This window comes from Ursus americanus, chromosome 2, assembly GCF_024610735.1.
Source record: "Ursus americanus isolate L20-20 chromosome 2, mUrsAme1.1.p, whole genome shotgun sequence".
Lineage (NCBI taxonomy): Eukaryota > Metazoa > Chordata > Mammalia > Carnivora > Ursidae > Ursus > Ursus americanus.
Genome location: NC_142128.1, coordinates 31,113,480 through 31,133,229, shown reverse-complemented (window position 1 = coordinate 31,133,229; position 19,750 = coordinate 31,113,480). Strand labels below are relative to the sequence as shown.

At 43.3% G+C, this 19,750-nt stretch overlaps 1 protein-coding gene across 1 annotated transcript in view; it reads right to left on the bottom strand.

Annotated features, from left to right (window-relative positions):
* GSPT1 (G1 to S phase transition 1) overlaps positions 1 to 19,168 on the bottom strand; it is a 34,820-nt gene extending 15,652 nt beyond the window's left edge. The window contains exons 1-6 of the mRNA XM_045783841.2: positions 18,542 to 19,168; positions 6,011 to 6,055; positions 5,850 to 5,891; positions 4,897 to 5,124; positions 3,875 to 3,908; positions 929 to 1,006 (exon numbers count right to left, since the gene is read on the bottom strand). Of these exons, the coding sequence (XP_045639797.2) occupies positions 929 to 1,006; positions 3,875 to 3,908; positions 4,897 to 5,124; positions 5,850 to 5,891; positions 6,011 to 6,055; positions 18,542 to 18,908 (794 nt within the window). The 5' untranslated portion in view covers positions 18,909 to 19,168. The remainder of the gene's footprint in view (positions 1 to 928; positions 1,007 to 3,874; positions 3,909 to 4,896; positions 5,125 to 5,849; positions 5,892 to 6,010; positions 6,056 to 18,541) is intronic.
* Positions 19,169 to 19,750: the final 582 nt, after the last annotated feature.

The following is a 19,750-nucleotide window of genomic DNA, read 5'->3' as shown; positions in this document are numbered from 1 at the left end:
ACTCAACCAACTGGGCCACCCAGGTGCCTCAACCCTGTATATATTCTTTTTTTTTAAAATGATTTTTATGTATTTATTTATTTCAGAAAGACAGAGAGCACAAGCGGGAGGAAGGGCAGGGCAGAGGGAGACGCAATTCCCCGCTGAGCAGAGAGCCCAATGTGGGGCTCAATCCTAGGACTCCGGGATCATGACACACGCTGACGGCAGAGCTCAACCAACTGAGCCACCCAGGAGCCCCAAACCAGTATATATTCTGTAAGCAAACCGTATTTATGAAAACAAGCTGATGACATACACAGAAAGACGACTTTGTACCAATGCCAATATGACTGTGAGCTTCTATAGTGATCTGGCACAAAGTATAATACAAATAATGGCTATCTAAGGATATTTTTCAAAAGTGAAACCCAGTAACCACCATTTGGGAGCAAGGGTTACTTGTTAAAAATTATTTCAGTATTTCTTTGCCATGTGAAAATGCTTTACATAAGTTAAAAAAAAATCCAGAATAGTAGGTGTTAATTTAAATGATCTCATCATCTGTATTACATAGTATGTAATCCATTTTTTTAGTATAGCACTGATGATGATCTTTTCCCTTAATACACAGGAATACAATTTAAAAACAACAACAAAACAAAAACCATGAATGTCCCAGTCAAATCTTAACTTTAAATAAATGAACGGTTTAGAACTTATCCAGCAAGTCTATTTCTAGAAGTCTGGATGTTCCCAAACGTTCCCTGTGCAAGTTCTGAAGGCATCAGGAGCTGATCTACTCTGTAGTATGAAGGGAAAGGAAACTTTTCCTTTGTTATGACACTACCTCAGACGTCATGCACTTGTATCTAAGCAGACTACAAGAGCATTAAGTAGGCTGTGCCTCCTGAAAAGTAATTTATAGTGCCAGAAAAATTTACTATACCAAGTTTCTCTGTTTTTCTCTTTAGCTTCTCTTTCATATTTCTCAAGCGTCCTTTTGTCAACCATTCCGGTCAAATACCTGAAAACAAAGAAAAAAGGTAAAAACTGAATTATAAATTATTCAGTGAAGTTAAGACAACTATCAAGCTCTTTGGGGAAGTTCAACTCCAGAAAACAGCAACTTTAAAATAAAGGAACCACTGACGGATGCCGAAATCATGGGAAGTTAGGAAAAGATATGTACGTGGTCTCAAATTCTCTCTCCCCAGATAAAGGGGAAAAATAGTAACTTTACTGTGGAGAATCCTGGCAGACAACACATTAACCAAGTAATCCTGGCTAACAGCACAGCAGGAAACAGAACACGTCGAGAGCTGACAGGAGGTACCCCTGATGGGACGCTCTGAGAAGAGCACAACACAGCCTGTGTGACAGTCCTGCCCGAATGTAAAACCTCAATCTAACTGAAAAACTTCAGTCGCACCCAAACCGAAGAACACCCTACATATTAGCACTCTTCAAGTTAATGAAAGTCGTGGAAGACGAGACTCGGGCAATGCCGCAAGCTGAGGAGACCAAGATGGAACAACTGAACGCAACGCGGGATTCTATAACGGAAGAACGACATTCGTGGAGAACCTGGTTAAGTTCGAGTAGGAGCCACAGTTTAGTTAACAGTACTGCGCCGATGTGAACCTCCTGGTTTTGAGGACTGTACTACAGCTATTTCTTATGTTAACGCCAGGGAAGGCTGAATGAAAGGTATATGGAACTCTGTACTATTTTTGTAACCTTTCTGTAAGTCTAAAATTATTTCAGAACAAAGTTTTTTAAAAATTTATTTATTTTAGAGAGAGAGTGCAAGTGCAAGCAGGGGTGGGGCGGGGGGGAAAGGGGGAGAGAGAGCGAGAAGCAGATTCCCTGATGAGTGCAGAGCCCCACGCAGGGCTCGATCTCAAGACCCTGAGATCATTCGGGGCACCTGGGTGGCACAGCGGTTAAGCGGCTGCCTTCGGCTCAGGGCGTGATCCCAGCGTTATGGGATCGAGCCCCACATCAGGCTCCTCCGCTGGGAGCCTGCTTCTTCCTCTCCCACTCCCCCTGCTTGTATTCTCTCTCTCGCTGGCTGTCTCTATCTCTGTCGAATAAATAAATAAAATCTTTAAAAAAAAAAAAAAAAAGACCCTGAGATCATAACCTGAGCTGGAACCAAGAGTCAGACACTCAACTGAATGAGCCACCCAGGAGCCCCCAGAATAAAATTTTTTTAAGGGGCAAATATAAATACTAATATAAAAAAAGTGTTGTCCAACAGTGTTGTCCAAGCAATTAAATCTTATTAATACATTTCAATATTTAATATTTTTTAAAAATTACCAAAGATTACAATTTGAAAACAATTCCTTAGGAATACTGAACTGCTTCCCTTGACGCAATCCAAATCAAAGCCTTCCTGTTTAAGCTTTCTTCTCTGTGGGTTCTCGGCGGTCATCTACAGTGCGTGCTGCTAGCCTGCTGAGCACAGCATCCTAGTGAAATGCCCATGAAAATTACAGCCTAAGCAAAAAATACACATTCTCCTAAAACACAGAATCAAATGGGCATTCCATCCGTAGAGCCTTAGTTAAGGATTCCTATTTAATAGCTTATTTTAAGGTCTGTTATAGAATTTTCAGAAGTAACTGGGAATATTACCAACTAAGACTACAAGGCAAGACAATGAAGATATGCTCTCTAGACCCTCTGATGATACAGTTTAAAGAAATGGATATAATTCAGGAGGGATTAAAATTGTAAAACACTGAAAAAAACCAAACCAAAAAACAAAAAACTCTGTCCCCAATGTGGGGCTTGAACTCACAACCCTGAGACCAAGAGTCACATGTTCTACCTACTGGGCCAGCCAGGTACCCCAAAATTATAAGACCTTCTAATTAAAAAAACTTTTTTCAATACTAGAATACATTGGGGCGCCTGGGTGGCTCAGTCGTTAAGCGTCGGCCTTCGGCTCAGGGCGTGATCCCGGCGTTCTGGGATCGAGCCCCACATCGGGCTCCTCTGCTGGGAGCCTGCTTCTTCCTCTCCCACTCCCCCTGCTTATGTTCCCTCTCTCACTGCCTGTCTCTCTGTCAAATAAATAAACAAAATATTTTTTAAAAAAAATACTAGAATACATTGCTAAAGATCAACCGAGGTGTTTTCATACTTAGATAGCTTCTACATGTGATAAAAGATTATGATAAATTATCTAGCATGCTAGCCAGTCTACCTGTCTTTGAGTAATCTACCTAGGACTTAAAAGAGTTGATGAGTAAGGAATAAGGAGTTCCCTTCCCCCCCAAGTACCAGACTCATGTGCTGGTTCTCATTATTCCTAAGAAAATTATATTCAAAGCAAACCAAGATTTCCTATAATCTAGGGTTCTACATTAGCTTTTATTAAAAAAAAAAATCTAAAATACAGCTTTCAAAAATACATTTAATTAATGTTCCATAAAAGTTTGACAGTGATAACAAAAGAATTCTAGTGAATGCCTCCAATCTATCAAAAAATACTAACAATGATCACACTGCGAAAATTCCTTAAGATCAGGTTTCCTCGGGGCACCTGGGTGGTTCAGGGGTTAGGCGTCTGCCTTTGGTGCAGGTCGTGAGCCCAGAGTCCTGGGATCGAGCCCTACGGCGGGCTCCCCGCTCAGTGAGGCGCTTGCTTCTCCCTCTGCCCCTGGCCCTGCTTGTGCTCTCTCAGTCTTGCTCTGCTCTCTCTCAAATAAATAAAAAAATCTTTAAAAAAATAAAAATAAAAGATCAGCTTTCCTTACAGGTAATGTCTTTATAACTTCTTCAGGTGACCTGTTTTATCTCCTTTGTATGACTGTATGTTTACAGTGCCCAAAACTCATCCAATCAAGTTAACTCTATTATTTAACAAAAAATACAGACTTACATTATTTGTCCTCCAATGGTCGACTTGCCAGCATCTAAAAGTAACAACAACATCAATAACATGCAAAACACAGGCTTAAAAAAAAAAAAAAACAACCGCTATATGCACTAATACCGTTACCAATCAGCATATATAATTCAATAATTTCAGTTGCAAAAGAAGCTGCCAAGACCCCTTGCAGCTCTACAATGATTTATACTGATGAAGAATTTAGAACTACTTTTGATAAAGAAGAATTTTTGAACAGACTGCTCTCTGACCTTCAGCTAAGAGCACAGCAGCAACAGAATATAAATTACCCAAGGGGAATCTCAGGGGAGAGCCGAAGTGGCCAAAGAGCTGTGAACTACATTTAGGTAGTCTGCCTTTCACTAATTTTAGCAAATATAGGTGTTCCTTTACAAATTTCAAAGGAGTTCTTGCTACTAAAGAAGTCTTACGGTGTAGCATTATATTCCGGAGAAAGCAGAGATAAAGGGAAGAAAGGGACACATGATTCTGTATTTTTCTTCTCGTGATTTTGAGGCTAAGTCAGATGGTCAGGGAAGAGCTGAGTAAATTAAATAGGGTTTTGTTTTGTGCTAAACCAGTAACCTGACAAGCATCCAGAAGTCACTCCAAATTATTCATTTCCTTTGTCACACAAAATTAAACTATCTAGGTTAGATGAGGCCCATAAAATTAACAAATTAACTGAAGTTCACACAAAACAACAGGCACATTTTCTAGGATATTAATCACCAGATGTCATAATAGGCTTGGCTACCATCAGGGGGCCTACAAACCAATTGTGCATCACATACATACAGAAGCTTATTTTCTTCCAGCTTCCACACCATTACAAGATTATTTATCTACCCAACAAAATGTTGGCAATGTTCTGCCAGCTTAAAAAAAAAAAAAATCTATCAAGTTAAAAATAAAAACATTTCAGATTAATTCAGCTCAGTTTCACTAACACCCCCAGGTAGCTGATGTACCCCATGACTGGTCACTGTCTCAGCGCTGGGAGCGCAACTTACCTACATGCCCAATGAATACCACATTTACGTGTTCTTTCTTAGGAGCCCCAGGGGGTGCGACCACAGATTTAGGTTTTGGTATTTCCTCTTCCTCCTCCATCATTTCTTGTGCGCTCTCCTCTGGAGGTCTTCCATCTCCCAAGGAACCACCCCCTAACTCTGCTTCACTTATTTCTTCTTTGTGCTCCCATGATTCTTCTGGGGACATTTCTGTCTCCCCATTTTCTACTGAAATAAGACATTTAACTTAGTATTCTGAAAAAGACTTACAATCTGTACTGTAAAACACAGATGCCTTCAAACAAATAGAACTTTGCATATTTAGTTCTACTTCCTAACATCTAGTGAAACATAAGCAGGAAAATCTCTTTCACAACAGAAATGGATTACAGCTTTCAAGCTGGCCCCACTGCTGACATCAGAGCTGACTCAGAGACTATGAGAGCTTGCTATTTTAACAAAGCTTCATTTCCATAAGGACAAACAAACTATAAACAGGAGATGTACCATTCCTAACAGCCCAGTTATTCCAGTGTCAGGATGTCCTGACACACGGAAAATGGGAAAGTTTCAAATCAGAACGTGGGATTTACAACATCTTTGCTTTTCCCTCTGCAAGTCATTTGGCATCAACTTTATCAATGACCTGAGGAATCTGACACCCTTAAGTGCAACAAGTTGCAAAAAGGAAGGAAATTTTTCACAAAGGAAATCTAACAAGCCCAAGCCCCTCAACTGCCTTTAGCGCTCTTCCACTCGGCTTTCACGAGGGCAGGCTCAGTGTACCACCGCACTGCTGACGTCCAACTAGAGCTGCTTTCTAAATCCCAACAGCAAAGACTCAAAGTCAGTTTTAAATGCAGGCATTACCATAACCATGACACTTATATTTGCACCTTCTATCCTGAAGGGGTTTCATATTACTATATTAATAGGGTCAGAAATTTTCTTACCAACGGGTTCTGAAAGTTCCATGCTTACAGCTGAATTTGAACCTAGACAAGAAATTGAGATAGAATATATATTTACAAAACAATATCCAGGCTTCACACACCATAGACAACTTAATGTTTTCTCAATTAGACATTCAAAGGGTCATATCATAGAAAATTACCTTCACACAACAATGACTGTTCCTCTCGAGAAGGTTCTACAGGTGCTGTTTAACAGAAATACGTTCTATTAAAAATTAAGTCCCACACATCCATTTTCATGTATCTTTTAAAATGCGGTAAAAATAGAATTTCAATAACACAGCAAAAACCTCAGTAATTTAGACCAACAGCAGCTAACTCAGGTGTTCAAATTACAAGTCTCTGTTTAAAAAAATATTTTTAAACACCTACCAATTACAGCCTATTTTACCACATTTTCAGTAACTGAAATGTATTCATAAAGGTATACTTATTCTCTTAATTTGCTTTATAAAACTTTTCCTTCAAGGATATTATAAAAGTAATCCACAGCCCAGTGCAGATCAAATCCACAGCCCAGTGCAGATCAAATTATTAAGATTTTGCTCACCAAATAACATTATTTCTCTAGATCCTCTCTTGGTAGCTCCAGGCCAACAAGGCTATGATTAGCTCTTTTATAAGATTCCATAATCACACAATATTACTAAGATCCTTGAATAAATTCTATTTGATAACAATAAAATAAAAAGGACATTCACATAAAGTCCTTGAAATGCAAAGGATCCCTTACAACATGTCAGAAATGGTGATTACAATGACACCAGTTTTGTCCTATATTAAAATTCTAAGATCAAGCAACAATCCAGTTTCCACAGCTGTCACACTGCAAAATCTACTTGTGACATCCCTGGAAGACAGGTATGAGAAATATATACTGATACGCAAATATGTAAATTTATTTTTTGTATCTGACAAACCTAAATCATATCCCAATATGAAAGTGCCCTTGCTTCAAAAAATCTACAAGATGCAAAAGGTATCAAAGAATTTGAAGTCACCTGAATCCTGCAAACCGAATAATAAATAATGAACCCATAAACTGCAAAGCGCCTATTTAAAATCACTGCACAGAAACAACAGTAAGTCAAGACAAAGTTTTAGAACCAGTCTTCAACAATGTGAAGTGTTGAAGAAAGTAACTTCCTGTTCCTGAAAGGTAAAGGGCAACCAAGTTTTTCAGAGAGAAGTGACATGCTGAGTGTCACTTGGGAAGGTCCATCAACGGTGGCAAAGAGATAACTAGAGAAAGAAAAAAACACCACTGGCAGAGAGACCAACATCACCAATACCGGCAAGCATGCCCTGGGACCACTAGAGAGGTGGGGTTGAGTGGAAAGATAACAAGCATCCTCCGGCAGGAGGAGGAAGGAAGAGTGAAAGGTCTAAGATGACCCCAGCCTATGTGATTCGTGATTCGCAGGATATAAACAGAAGCTAAAAAAAATCATTTGAACGAGGTTTGGAGGGACCAGGAATTATACCTTTATTTTGTTTTCCTTTCTCAAAGAAAAGTTTACGTGTAGGGTAAGGAAAATTGCTCAATTTTCAGGGAAGGCCAGGCTGTGCTAAGTGAATCAAGTTCACATGCCTCCCTCGGGCTGGAGGGGGCAGCACTGGGTAGTGGTAAGGGGCTGGCACTGGGCTGATGCCTGCTTTAAACGCTGGCTTGTCACTTCGAATTGTGAGATTGTAGCTATTTCACTGGAATTCTGAAAATGACAGGCTATCTACCTGATGGGACCACTAAGAGAATTAAATGAGAGAATAGATTTGTTTCGTGTCTATTAAGTAACGCCTGACACCAAGGAGATATTCAACACGTGAGTCTCTCCCCCCTAACATGCACCAGGATACACTCAACTCTATCAACCAGCATGACTGAGTACGAAATGGACGGAGGCACTCACGAATCCACACAGCGCTGGAGGTGGGGGCAAATTAACTCCAACGGATTTTTAACAAGCCCTGATGTGCTGACTCATTCAATCCCCTCCAAACACCCTGAAATACGTAACTGCAATCACTCCCACCTAACATTCAGACAAAGCCGACCCAACTGGGCTTTTCCAAATTAGACAAGCACCATCTCGCCCTTCTTCAAACAGCCCCTGCTGCAAACTTACTCAATAAAAGTAAATTGAGTTAGAGATGATGTAGCGTTTTAGGGCAGGAAAAAGATCATGGAGTAAGATATTCTGAACTGCAGCTGAGTTTTACAAAACCAAACAATACACATACCTGACCACCCAGTTCCAGAACCAACTCTTAGGTTTACAAATACACAATACATACAGAAGACTGTAAGGCACTCTCAGGATAATGACATCAGTCACCAGACCACCTCCGTGGCTGCAGAACGCACCATGATGAAAATATGCTCATGGCTTTACTTCTCAAAACGCCCTGTTTATAATATGTATGCCTTAAGTTTGTAAAGCTCACAGGGACGGAGTCAAGTACCAAAATCAATAAAGTGCTTAATATATGCCTAATGGTATTAAAAGGCCCAAAAATAAAAAGTTGACCATACTTTCCCCAAGGTGGAAAAAAGCTTTCCACGCATCCAGATGCGGATCCCATTATAAACCTAACAAAAATGCAAGCGACATTTGTGAACCGGTATTTTTGCAGTAATGAACCAGAAATATCAGAGAGAGCAAGATGTTCTTTTAAATTTAAACTTCTCAATATTATTGTACCTGGTCTACACACACACACACACACACACACACACACACACACACACAGAGGCAACCCTTTCCAGTTCACTCTACTCAGGTCTTACTCATATAATGCATATCACATCCTGACTTTACTAGCACTAAGGAGCCAGGGCTTAGAATTCTACTAGGGCCCAAAGTCATTTATTTATTCATGTTCAGCAAACAGATGACTGTGGTTTCTCAGGCCCTGCACAGTCCATATCCCCAGTGAAGGAAAAGTTGGTAAACCTCCTGAGGAGTGAGCAGTGACATTACGATTTCATATTTTCCAATGGTATTTCCATGTTCAGAAATACACCCTTGTCAAGTATTCAAAAAAGGAACAACTCTAATTAATGGGAAAGTTATCAGAGCGCAACAATGAGTAACCTGCCATACCCCAAATTAAAAGGGAAACCAATATTCTGGTTCATGATAACTGAAGATTAAAGAACTAGGTGTGATACTGGGTATATCACCACAAATTTTAAAACAAGAAGTGAAAGACGTTACCAGAACACTGTCAGGCAGTATTACTGCTTATGCTTTATCATCAATGATAATCTGAATCTTAGACTGTTAGAGATAATTTGGTCCTGGTGAAATAAGCCAGAGACAAAGGGTCACATGCTGTACAATTCCACTCATATAAAATGTTCAGAATAGGTAAATCCATAGAGACAGAAAGCAAGCTGGTGGCTGCCAGAAGCTGAAAGGAGGAGAAGGGAATGCAAAGTAACTGCTTAATGGGCACAGGTCTCCTATTGGGGTGAAGAAAATGTTTTCGAACTAGACAGAGGTGGTGACTACACAACACTGGCTGAATTATTCACTTTAAATTGGTTAATTGTATGTTACATGATTTCATTGTAATTTTTGTTTTTAAAGATTTATTTATTTGAGAGAAAGAGCAGGGGTAGGGGAAGAAGGAGAGGGAACAAAGAGAGCAGCAGACTCCCCAACGAGCATGCAGCCCAAAGTGGGGCTAGATCCCAGGACTCCGAGATCGTGACCAAAGCGGAAATCAAGAGCACTTAACCAACTGAGCCACCCAGGCGCCCCATGATTTCACTGTAATTTTTATAAAAAAGAATATAAATATTTTAAAAAGATCTGATCATGCAAACCATAAGAGACTCTTAATCTCAGGAAACAAACTGAGGGCTGCTGGCGTGAAAGGGGGGTGGGAGAGATGGGGTGTCTGGGTGATGGACACTGGGGAGGGTATGTGTTGTGGTGAGCGCTGTGTGTTGTGTAAGACTGATGAATCACAGACCTGTACCGCCGAAACAAATAATATATGTTAATAATAATAAAAATAAAAATAATTTAAAAAATAAATTAAAAAAAAAAGATCTGATCATGGAGGGGCACCTGGCTGGCTCAGTCAACAGAGAATGAGACTCTTTTTTCTCAGGCTCGTGAGTTCAAGCCCCATGTTGAGCGTGAGCGTGGAACTCACTGAAATGAAATGAAATGAAAAGAAATATCTGACCGTGAATCAAAAGACTTCAACACGGGGGCGCCTGGGTGGCACAGTGGTTAAGCGTCTGCCTTCGGCTCAGGGCGTGATCCCGGCGTTATGGGATCGAGCCCCACATCAGGCTCTTCGGCTATAAGCCTGCTTCTTCCTCTCCCACTCCCCCTGCTTGTGTTCCCTCTCTCGCTGGCTGTCTCTCTCTCTGTCGAATGAATAAATAAAATCTTTAAAAAAATAAAAAATAAAAATAAAAGACTTCAACACGAAGACTCCTACTTTGCCAGCTCATCAGTACAGCACAAGTTAGTCAAGGTCAAACAGGTGGTAGATAATGAAAACTATGTTATAATTCAAGCTACATGTTTTCAACACAAATGTCTGGCCAATTCTTGAGAAGTGCTTAATCTGTATATTTCATAAATAACCAATTTGAATGTGTACTGCTTTAGATATAAAACTGATCTTGAATCCTCTTTACACAATGAACAGCAATATATAAAATAGCTACCCTAAAATTCCTTAGTCCTGGTAGCTAAATGGTATCCTCACTGAAGAAAAAAATAAAAACAATTTCAGTGCTGTCACAGAAGTCACAGTGTGTTACACTGTGCAGAAGTTGAGAAATAGTGTGACAAAATTCTGTCCAACACCAGTGTCTGCAGTGATGGACGTGTTCTCTGTGCTGTCATAGATAGTCCCAAGCCACGCGTGGCTATTAAGCACTTGAAAGGTGGTAGCTCAACCGAGGAATGGCATTTTAAATTTTACTGAATTTCAATTCATTAAGGCGCCGCAAGTGCACAGCCCGAGCAGCGCTCATTCTCTGCAAACTGGCCACACCTGATCTTCCACTTCGAGCACACTCCCGACCCGGCCCAGCACCTGAAGGCTAATGATCCCTCCTCGGAGCCCTTCTAGGCTAGGACCCTGCCCTCAATTACAGGTGCACACACACAGATCTTCGTCCCGGTGCCTAAGGAGATTACAGACTTCCAGAACGACGGTGGTTTTCTGCAGTATGGAGACTTTTTTCTCTACTCTTGCAGTCCCTACAGTCTGGCACAGCACACGTACCATACAGAATAAGCATACAACTGATTTTACTGAATCCACTTCCGCTTTCCTTTTGCTTTTTTTTCACAGGGCTAGTTTCCTTGTGGTCTTATCGGTCCCGTTTTCTCAGCAGTCTTATGTTTACTACATTCCCATCAGGGCTTAAAGAGAGTAACATCAACCTTCCATGTGCTGACTTTTTAACAAGGGGTTAGAGAACCAACGTCCCAGAGATGTTCAAGCACAGTCCGAGTAAGGAACTGCACCTCCCCTAGCACTCAGGTGACCACGTAGTCTCACCAAAACTGCATGCGGAGTATTTTTCTCTCACAGACAAAACCAGAAAACAGTAAAGGCAGACACAGAAAGAAGAGCCCACAGGACACACACAAAGGTCCATGGTTTTGCTTTAACTACCTAACATTCTAAAAGTAAAAGGCATCATGTCACAGACAGTAGTGAACAGAGCTGTTTAAATGACTTTACATCATCATTTCCTAAAACGTATGAAGAAGCGATTTCAAAATACTACTTTAGAGCGTTGCCTCCTCATGAGAATGTGACTTTGCTCCCACGGAGACAGAACACGGAGACAGAGCCAAAGCCCACACGCTCAGGGGCGCCTTTTCTGAAAAAAAGTATCTCAGCCAAAAAGATCGTTTTAATATCAAATCACAAGGAACGGGCTAGCAGGGAAACCATTACTAGAATAAGCTCGGAAATCAGACCTAGATTCTAATCCTAGCTCCTGCATTTAGTCAACGGTGTCACCTCGCCAACATACTTAGCTTCTCTGAGCCTTCATTTTCTTACCTGTAAAATGTGTTAACAGTATCTATTACCTCAAGAGAGTGTCATGAAGATTCCACATTAAGCAAGTGGTAACTGCTCAGTAAATTTATGATTACAACCAGCAATTCAAAGCCCCAAAATAATTACAAAAATTTAAGAATGAAATATAAGAAAGGCAAATTCCCGAGTGAGAACACTATGATGGTTGTAGTATTAGCTCTATGCATACCCTCTTCCCCGTTATTAAACAGTGATGTATGTAGAGAGCACTGAACTAGAAGTTGGCAAATGTGGATTCTAGAATCAACCATGGCATTAAAGCTGTAAGTGACCTTATGCCTTCACTTAGCATCTCTAGGCTTCAGTTTCTTTATCCAAAATGAGGCAATTGTATTACTGCTGGGGTCACTTCCAGCCCTCACGTTCCAAAATCCTATTTATTCGATCACTAACGCACGACTCTATATACCAACTTGATTAGGCTTTCTGTAGAGTTAAAATCCCACTGTGTTCTTCAATCAACCGTAAAACATTTGTCTATGATCTATATCCCACCTATGTCAAAAACAATTTGAAATATACTTGAAATACATCAACCGAAACCATTTCGGACAACCCAAAAAAGTACAAAGAGAAGAGAAAAACACGTATATGCAACCAATGTCAACCACCCGAAGGAGATGGACACAAACCGCTTGGTAGTATGGTAACCCACTGGAGCTCTGCAGAAATGCTCAACCAAGAAGCTGCCCCAATGACATTCACAAGTATGCACTTTTTGTCTGTTTCAAGTGAAGTGACCTACCATTACCTAGCCGGAATACAGTCTGGAATTTGGTGTCACCACTCTCAGGCCAGGCTAATAAAAGATGCTCAGAAAATCCTTACTAAATGTTTCTCTCACCTGGAAAGCAGAATTATGCTGGGGATCTGGTTCAACTTGGAGTACCGTAACAATTAGGTTTCCTCAGAACAAAGCCACTTATGAAAAAAACCAAACACATCTACAGCTCAGCCACGCTTTGTTAAAATCTACTGAAAACAAGGACAAAACTTTTAAGCAGCTTTGGTATGAATCAACAACTGCAGCTGAAAAAGGAGTCTAAGGGTCCAGAACAATCGAGAACCTTCAACTAGTGGCCAAATTCTTGCTTCCCAAAGATTTTTAAGAACTGTGAATAGAATGGTGCACCGTAAATGAACATGGCCAACAGATACACCACCAGAACTACAGTCACTTACTGCTGCTCGTGGGAAAGAGCCAACAAACAGTGTAAACAGAAAAGCCAGGGGTGCTCACAGGGACCCAAGGCACAGCACAGGGGCACAGGCGGTGGCGCTGTAATCGCGCCTGTGTGGTGACAGACGGGAGCTCTACCTCTGGCGGGAGGAGCCACTATACTGTACACCCGAAACTAACATCACATTGTGTGTCAACTATACTTCGAGTAATAAAAAAAGATAACCAATGCCCTACTCCAGCAAATTCCTAGCAAACTTAATAAAATAGAGAAACACAAGGGTGGACTGTGTATATAAATTAGATCTCAATTTAAAAAAACCCCAAGGTATTCACAAAGAACACTTAGCAGAAAATACATCTTTAGTTTTATGATTAGGGTGACAGGACTGAAATGACTTACATAAGGAAACCTGTGGACAATTCCTCCTCTCAGCTTTGAAAGCCTTCGACCCCCTCTGTTTGGCCCTCTTACCACCTTGGGTCTCCCATTAGAGTAAAATGGGTATTTGATCCATCCCTTTCTTTGCTCCTTGAGGAATCACAACTTAATCATCTCGGTGGCATCCCTTCAAGTGCCTAGCACAGCATCCTGTGTTCTGAAGGCATGAAAACATTTGCTTGTTAATTGCTATATATATAAGCAAAGCCAGAGATCCACATCTCAACACATTTCATTCTAATTCTGCTAATTCACCCCAAAACGTTATCAAATCTCATTCATTCCTTTCTTTTCAACCAGAAAGACAATACTATTTTAACACTTTAAGCCATTTCCTCCCTGGGACACCTGGGTGGCACAGTCGGTTAAGCGTCAACTCTTGCTTTTGGCTCAGGCTGTAATCTCAGGGTCGTGAGATCGAGTCCAGCATCGGGCTCCAGAGTCTGCCTGGAATTCTCTCCCCCTCTCCCTCGTGTGTGTGCACTCTCTCTAAAAAAATTAACTTAAAAAAAAGGTATTTCCTCCCCAGTGAACAACAGCAAGCAAAACAAGGTTTAAAATCTGTCCTCTACATTTCCCTAACTCGCACGACAGATTTTAATTGCTGTCTTCTCATGCAGTACAATTCCAGAAAAGGTGAAAAATAAGCAAAGGATAAAAGAATGCAAAAAGCTATGTACTAACTACATTAAATAAAACCTGACCCAAAGAGGGTTTACTCAAAATCAAAAATTCTAACAGTTTGTAAAATCCTGAAATAAGAGCCCAAATCTAACAGTCTAATAATCAATAAGGTAAGGCAGGAAAGGAAATAACCAGGTAGAAAATTAGGTAGGAAAAGAAATGACACTCCAGGAACAATACTTTCCCCTGATTTCCTCTGCTTACTCTATTCCAGTTACTGTCCCACGGAAGCCTGAAAAATCCTTGACAGCTGAATTGTTGTTGCAGCCCTTCGGTCTTACAGAAAGAGAAACAAATCTCAAGAATCTTTTCTGTCAACTATCTAACCTTATCTTTCAGTTTCCACGGGTATTGTTTAATGTAAATAAAGTCTAAGAGCCCTTCTGGACAAAACAACTACTACTTCGATTCTGGATCTTCTCTACTCCGGTGGCTCTGAAGACGTCACCTTTGAGAGATGAGTGATTAACAAGCATTCACCAAATGGTGATGGTTGCTTAACTTTGTAAATATACTAAAAACCACTGTATAGTTCTAAAGGTAAATTTTATAGTGAGTTATAGCTCAACCGTTAAAAAAAAAAATCCCTCCTCCACAAAAAGGCATCCAGCGAAACCCAAACACTACAAACTAGACCATTTCTCTTTAAAATTCAAGTTTCACAACACAATGTGCAACATTTTGGAGACAAATCTTCTGACGGCCTCCTGAGGACTGCTAGTTTTATTTAGTACTGCTTTTAATGGCAGACTTTTGAGAGGTGTTGAGGGTGGGGTGGCAGAAAAAACACTCTACCACTATTTTAGAAGCTCCGGCTGTCCTGAAAGTCCAAGTGCTATGTATGGTCTGAATATTTGTGTCTCCCATAATTCCTATATTGAAATCCTAATGCCTAATGTTATAAAGAGGTGGGGCCTTTGGGAGGCCCTAGGTCATGAGGGTGGAGCCCTCAAGAATAGGATTATTACCTTCATTAAAAAAAAAAAAAAAAAAAAAGAGGTCGTCCATAGAGCTCCCTTGCTCCTTCTGCCTCGAGACACAGGAAGTCAGCAGTTGGCTATCCTGAAAAGGGTACTCACCTGAACAGGCTGGAACCCAGATCTTGGGCTTCCAGCCTCCAGAGCTGTGAGCAATAAACTTCTGTTGTTTCAAAGCCACCCAGTCTGGAGTATTTTGTTACAGCAGTCCAAATAAACCAAGACACCAAGTAACCCTGATCACCACCGCTGAATCTGTTTCTCATTTAACAACAACAACAACAACAACAGAAAGACTGAACTGGGTGCAAAGTGGAACTTCAAGTACATTCTATCATAGAAAACGTTAGTTCTAGTACAAATAACCCCTGTCTTACATTTTCATTTATTTCAGGACCTCTACTTTAAGAAGCATCACTTAGCCAATTTACTTGGATCTGCAGAGAATTACACTTAAATGAATTATACTTAATTACACTTAACTGTGTTCTACTTAATCATTTTTTTGGAAACATATATTAAATTTTCAAAGGGATTCAAGGTCAACACTAAATCCCAAGTTCTGACTTGGGACAGCTAGAAACAGGCTAACTAGCAGCCTTCTAGTAAGGTAAATGACACTTTGGGCAAAAGCATCTTCTTGCTCAAGGCCCACTGAAAGTATTTCCAAAAAAAAAAAGAGAGAGAGAGAAGAAAGGAAGGAAGGAAGGCAGGCAGCCAATTTTCAAGAGAAATGACAGATAGTCATTCTAGATAGATACATTTTATAAGTCATTCATTCTGGTGCTCTACCTCTAAACAGACTCCTTCAAGAGTTCTCCTGGTATTTAGTTTCAAAACACACCCACCACAAATTTCAGTTATGGCTTGACAACAAAAGAAAACATGCTTGCCCTACCGACTATTTCCTCACTATAAAAAAACTTGCAAATTTTATGGTTCCCCCCTTTGTGAATTTCAATCTAAGTGCTACTTCCAGCTTTTTCCCTGCTTCTTCCAAGCACAGTTCCCTGCTTTAACAATATTTTATGGACCTGAATGGTCTGGAAAATGCAATCCAATGGACCTCAATTTAGAAAACCCATTCTTTTCTAAATAAACATCCTACAGAGGATTATTTTTTAACATTAACAGGTATTTTGTAGAAGCATCTGATAAAGGCAGTAACACCAAAATAGGCTTCCGATAAAAAAAGAAAAAACTGACCACAATGCAGGGAATCTTCCTACCAACAACCACTTCCCCACGCACTTTTACATCTCCAACTCCGAGTAGTGTGACAGAGAAAAGGGGTAAGAGTAAAGCTGAAATTGGCAAATATCAGGGAGAGAAAAGCAGTCCCCCCGCCTAAGAGATACTGCCTAACCACTCAACAATAACCATCGTTCCTGACCACCACTGCTCTAAGGATGACTGTCCTTTGATGGCTGATGGCTACAAAGGCTGGAAATGGGAGTTCTAGGTACAGCCCAAGTGGTGCTAGTGGCTCCAAAGGAAGGGGGGGGGGCAAAAAGAAAATGGCTGGATAAAAGGAAATCTACAGGATGAAGTATGGGGAAACCAACACTGTCAGGAGGTGGTAATGAACTAGTTTGGGCCACCAAAATGGCTTGATCTAAGCAAAAAGTAAGAACTGCATTTCCTTACTCAAAAAGAAAATATCAAGGGCCTATATAAATAAAGAAATACCAGTCAATAAAACAACCAAATCCAAACTCTGTACTCACATACACACTCTGAAAAAGTATTTCTCCAAACTCTTCTTGCCTCTGGAGAGAAAACTATATAGCAAAATTTTCTTTTTTTTTTTTTTAAGATTTTATTTATTTATTCGACAGAGATAGAGACAGCCAGCGAGAGAGGGAACACAAGCAGGGGGAGTGGGAGAGGAAGAAGCAGGCTCCTAGCGGAGGAGCCTGATGTGGGGCTCGATCCCATAACGCCAGGATCACGCCGAGCCGAAGGCAGAGGCTTAACCGCTGTGCCACCCAGGCGCCCCTATAGCAAAGTTTTCTGAAGAAACTAACCTCCCAGAGCACTTTTATGATGTCCACTTATCTAAGAAATACCACAATTTAGAACTTTAAGGAGAAATCAACAATCCACTCTCTCTCACAAATTGCTGGGAACATCTATGACCCAGTTCCTGATACCCTAGTTAAATAAAGGGAAGGACATTCCACCTTTTCCTTTCTTTTTCTCTTTAAAACAAAACTGACAGTTCCCAACATAAGCACCTCTCTCTGAGAAGTATAAAGTACTCACACTTGACATTCCTATAAATCGGTTCCTGCAAGCATGCTATCACTGAGGTAGAACCAGTAAGACTTAAAGACTGAACTCAACTTGAAACCACAGAAAGAATGCCTACCAGCTCTGATGAGAATGGCACATGACTCTTAAATCCTAACAAATGCTCAGACTCATTCCTGACACGTGAACAGAGAGAAAGAGCGAGTTATGCCAAGCAACCTGAATAAGGTAAACGATTTCAACGCAACGAAGATTCCAAACGTGTCACTGAAGAGAAAAGTCCACGTCCCACTTAAGGTAAAGGGCACACAGATCAATGTCGTTGCCTAACACATTAACATTTAAGTGAAGAACTTTAACTTGCTGACACTTTGTAAACTTTACACGCTTACGAATGCTAAGGGTGACCAAGATTTTTGTATTGATAGCCAACAGTTTCTGCCGGATCACAAGGCTGCAATGCATCTTGGGATTCCTTCAGGACGGTTCCGTGTCACAGACATTTAAAACGCAATTACAGTTTCAATAATAGAAATTGCTCTCTCGCCTCGGCCTAAGGGTAAGAGAAAACTCAAGCATCGTCCTCGCCAACTCCTCGGATCTCTCAACGCCCACCCAACCCACTCGTGGCTCCATCTGTCCTCACTTCTAGGCCTCGTGGCACTGACCCGCCACGGCCCGGTCTCCGTCCCATACGGTCCCCACTTCCAGGAGGTGGCTGCGCCCCCCCCCCCGGGGGGAGGAGCGGCCCCCAGGCCCCGCGGGTGTCCCCCGCATGCCACCCCTGCCCCGCCCGGCCCTCCACCGCTGCCGCCGCCCCGCGCAGGCGGCCTCCCCGGCCCTGGGCCGCCCCACCCAGGGCTGCCCGCGCCCGGCGCCGCTGTCAGCGCTCCACGTGCCGCCGGGCCCCGCGGGGCGCGCCGCCCGAGCCCACCGCACCCCACCCCCATCCCCAGTGGGCTCCGGGCCCAGGCTGGCTGCTCCCACCCCGCAGCCCGGCTGCCTCCCGCGCCCTGAGGCCGCCCCGCGCGTCCCGGCCCTTTACCCGGAGGGCCTCCCGCGCCGCTGCCGGCTCCGTGGTTGGGGGCGGCGGCGCCAGCTGGGGGCGGGGGCTGCTGGGCCGGGCCCCGCAGGAAGGACGGCACGAACTCGGCGGCGTGGACGTTGGGCACGAAGGGCTTGGCGTTGACGTTGAGTTGCCGGCTGAAGGCCGCACTGAGGTGCTCACGCTGGGCCTCGGTCGCCGCCGTTGCCGCCGCCGCCGCCAAGGGGCCGCCGGCGCCGCCACACGGGCCCGGCCCGGGGGCTTCCATGTCCGCCTGGTCCCAGCAGTCGGGCGCCGAGTCGCTGCTGCTGCTGCCGCTGCTGCTCCCACCGCCGCCGCCGCCGCCACCGCCACTGCCCGGATCCATGATCGGGGGGGCCGTGTGTGTGGTGAAGAGAGGGCGGGAAATGGAGGCGGGGGCGACGGGCCGGGCAGGAGCAGGCCGCGCTGACCCGGCGAAGCGGCAAGGCAGAGGCGCCGGGGGCTAGCGACACAATCCCCGGCGTCGTCGCGGCGAAGGCTCCAGTCCCAGCTCCGCACTCGCGACGACAACGGCGGCAGCGGCTCAACCCTCCTCGTGTGTGCGAGCGGATCTCCTCCCACCCAACCCCAACCACCTCGGACCGCCTCAGCGCCAGCCCCACGCCGGCGCGGATTGACCCCTCCCCGCCACCCGTACCTTCGCCTCGGTAGTTCTTGCCCCTGCCCTTCCCCGTTTCCGACTATGAAGCGCGGCAGCAGATGGAACTACGAGTTCCGGCAGAGCCCGCGTGACCTCACTGCGGTTTTCCCGGGGGCCGACGGGAGTCGGAGTTCGGAACCCCAGAGCAACCGGAAGCGGCTCCGGCTCCCGGCAGGCAGCGCGAGGAGGCTGAGGTCCAGTCGTCGCTCGGCGGCCCCACCTGTCACCCGGTGGGGGCAGTGGTGGGGGCGCGTCCTTGCGCGACACTTCAGCCGCCGGGGTGGTCCTCGCCGTCCTGTTGGGCACCGGATGCCGGGAAACGGACAGCAGTTCTAAGGCGCACAACACAGCGCTCCCCTCCTGGAATTCCTTCCTTCTCACATCACCAGCCTGTGCGTTCTCTGCCTCCCAGTCTCCCTACCTTGTGCTCGCTCTTTCCACCTTCCTTCTCCCCGCCCCCAGCCACATTTTGCCCTACATTTCAAAGCCGACGCTGCGCGTCTTACATTTTATGTATTCATTTGGTA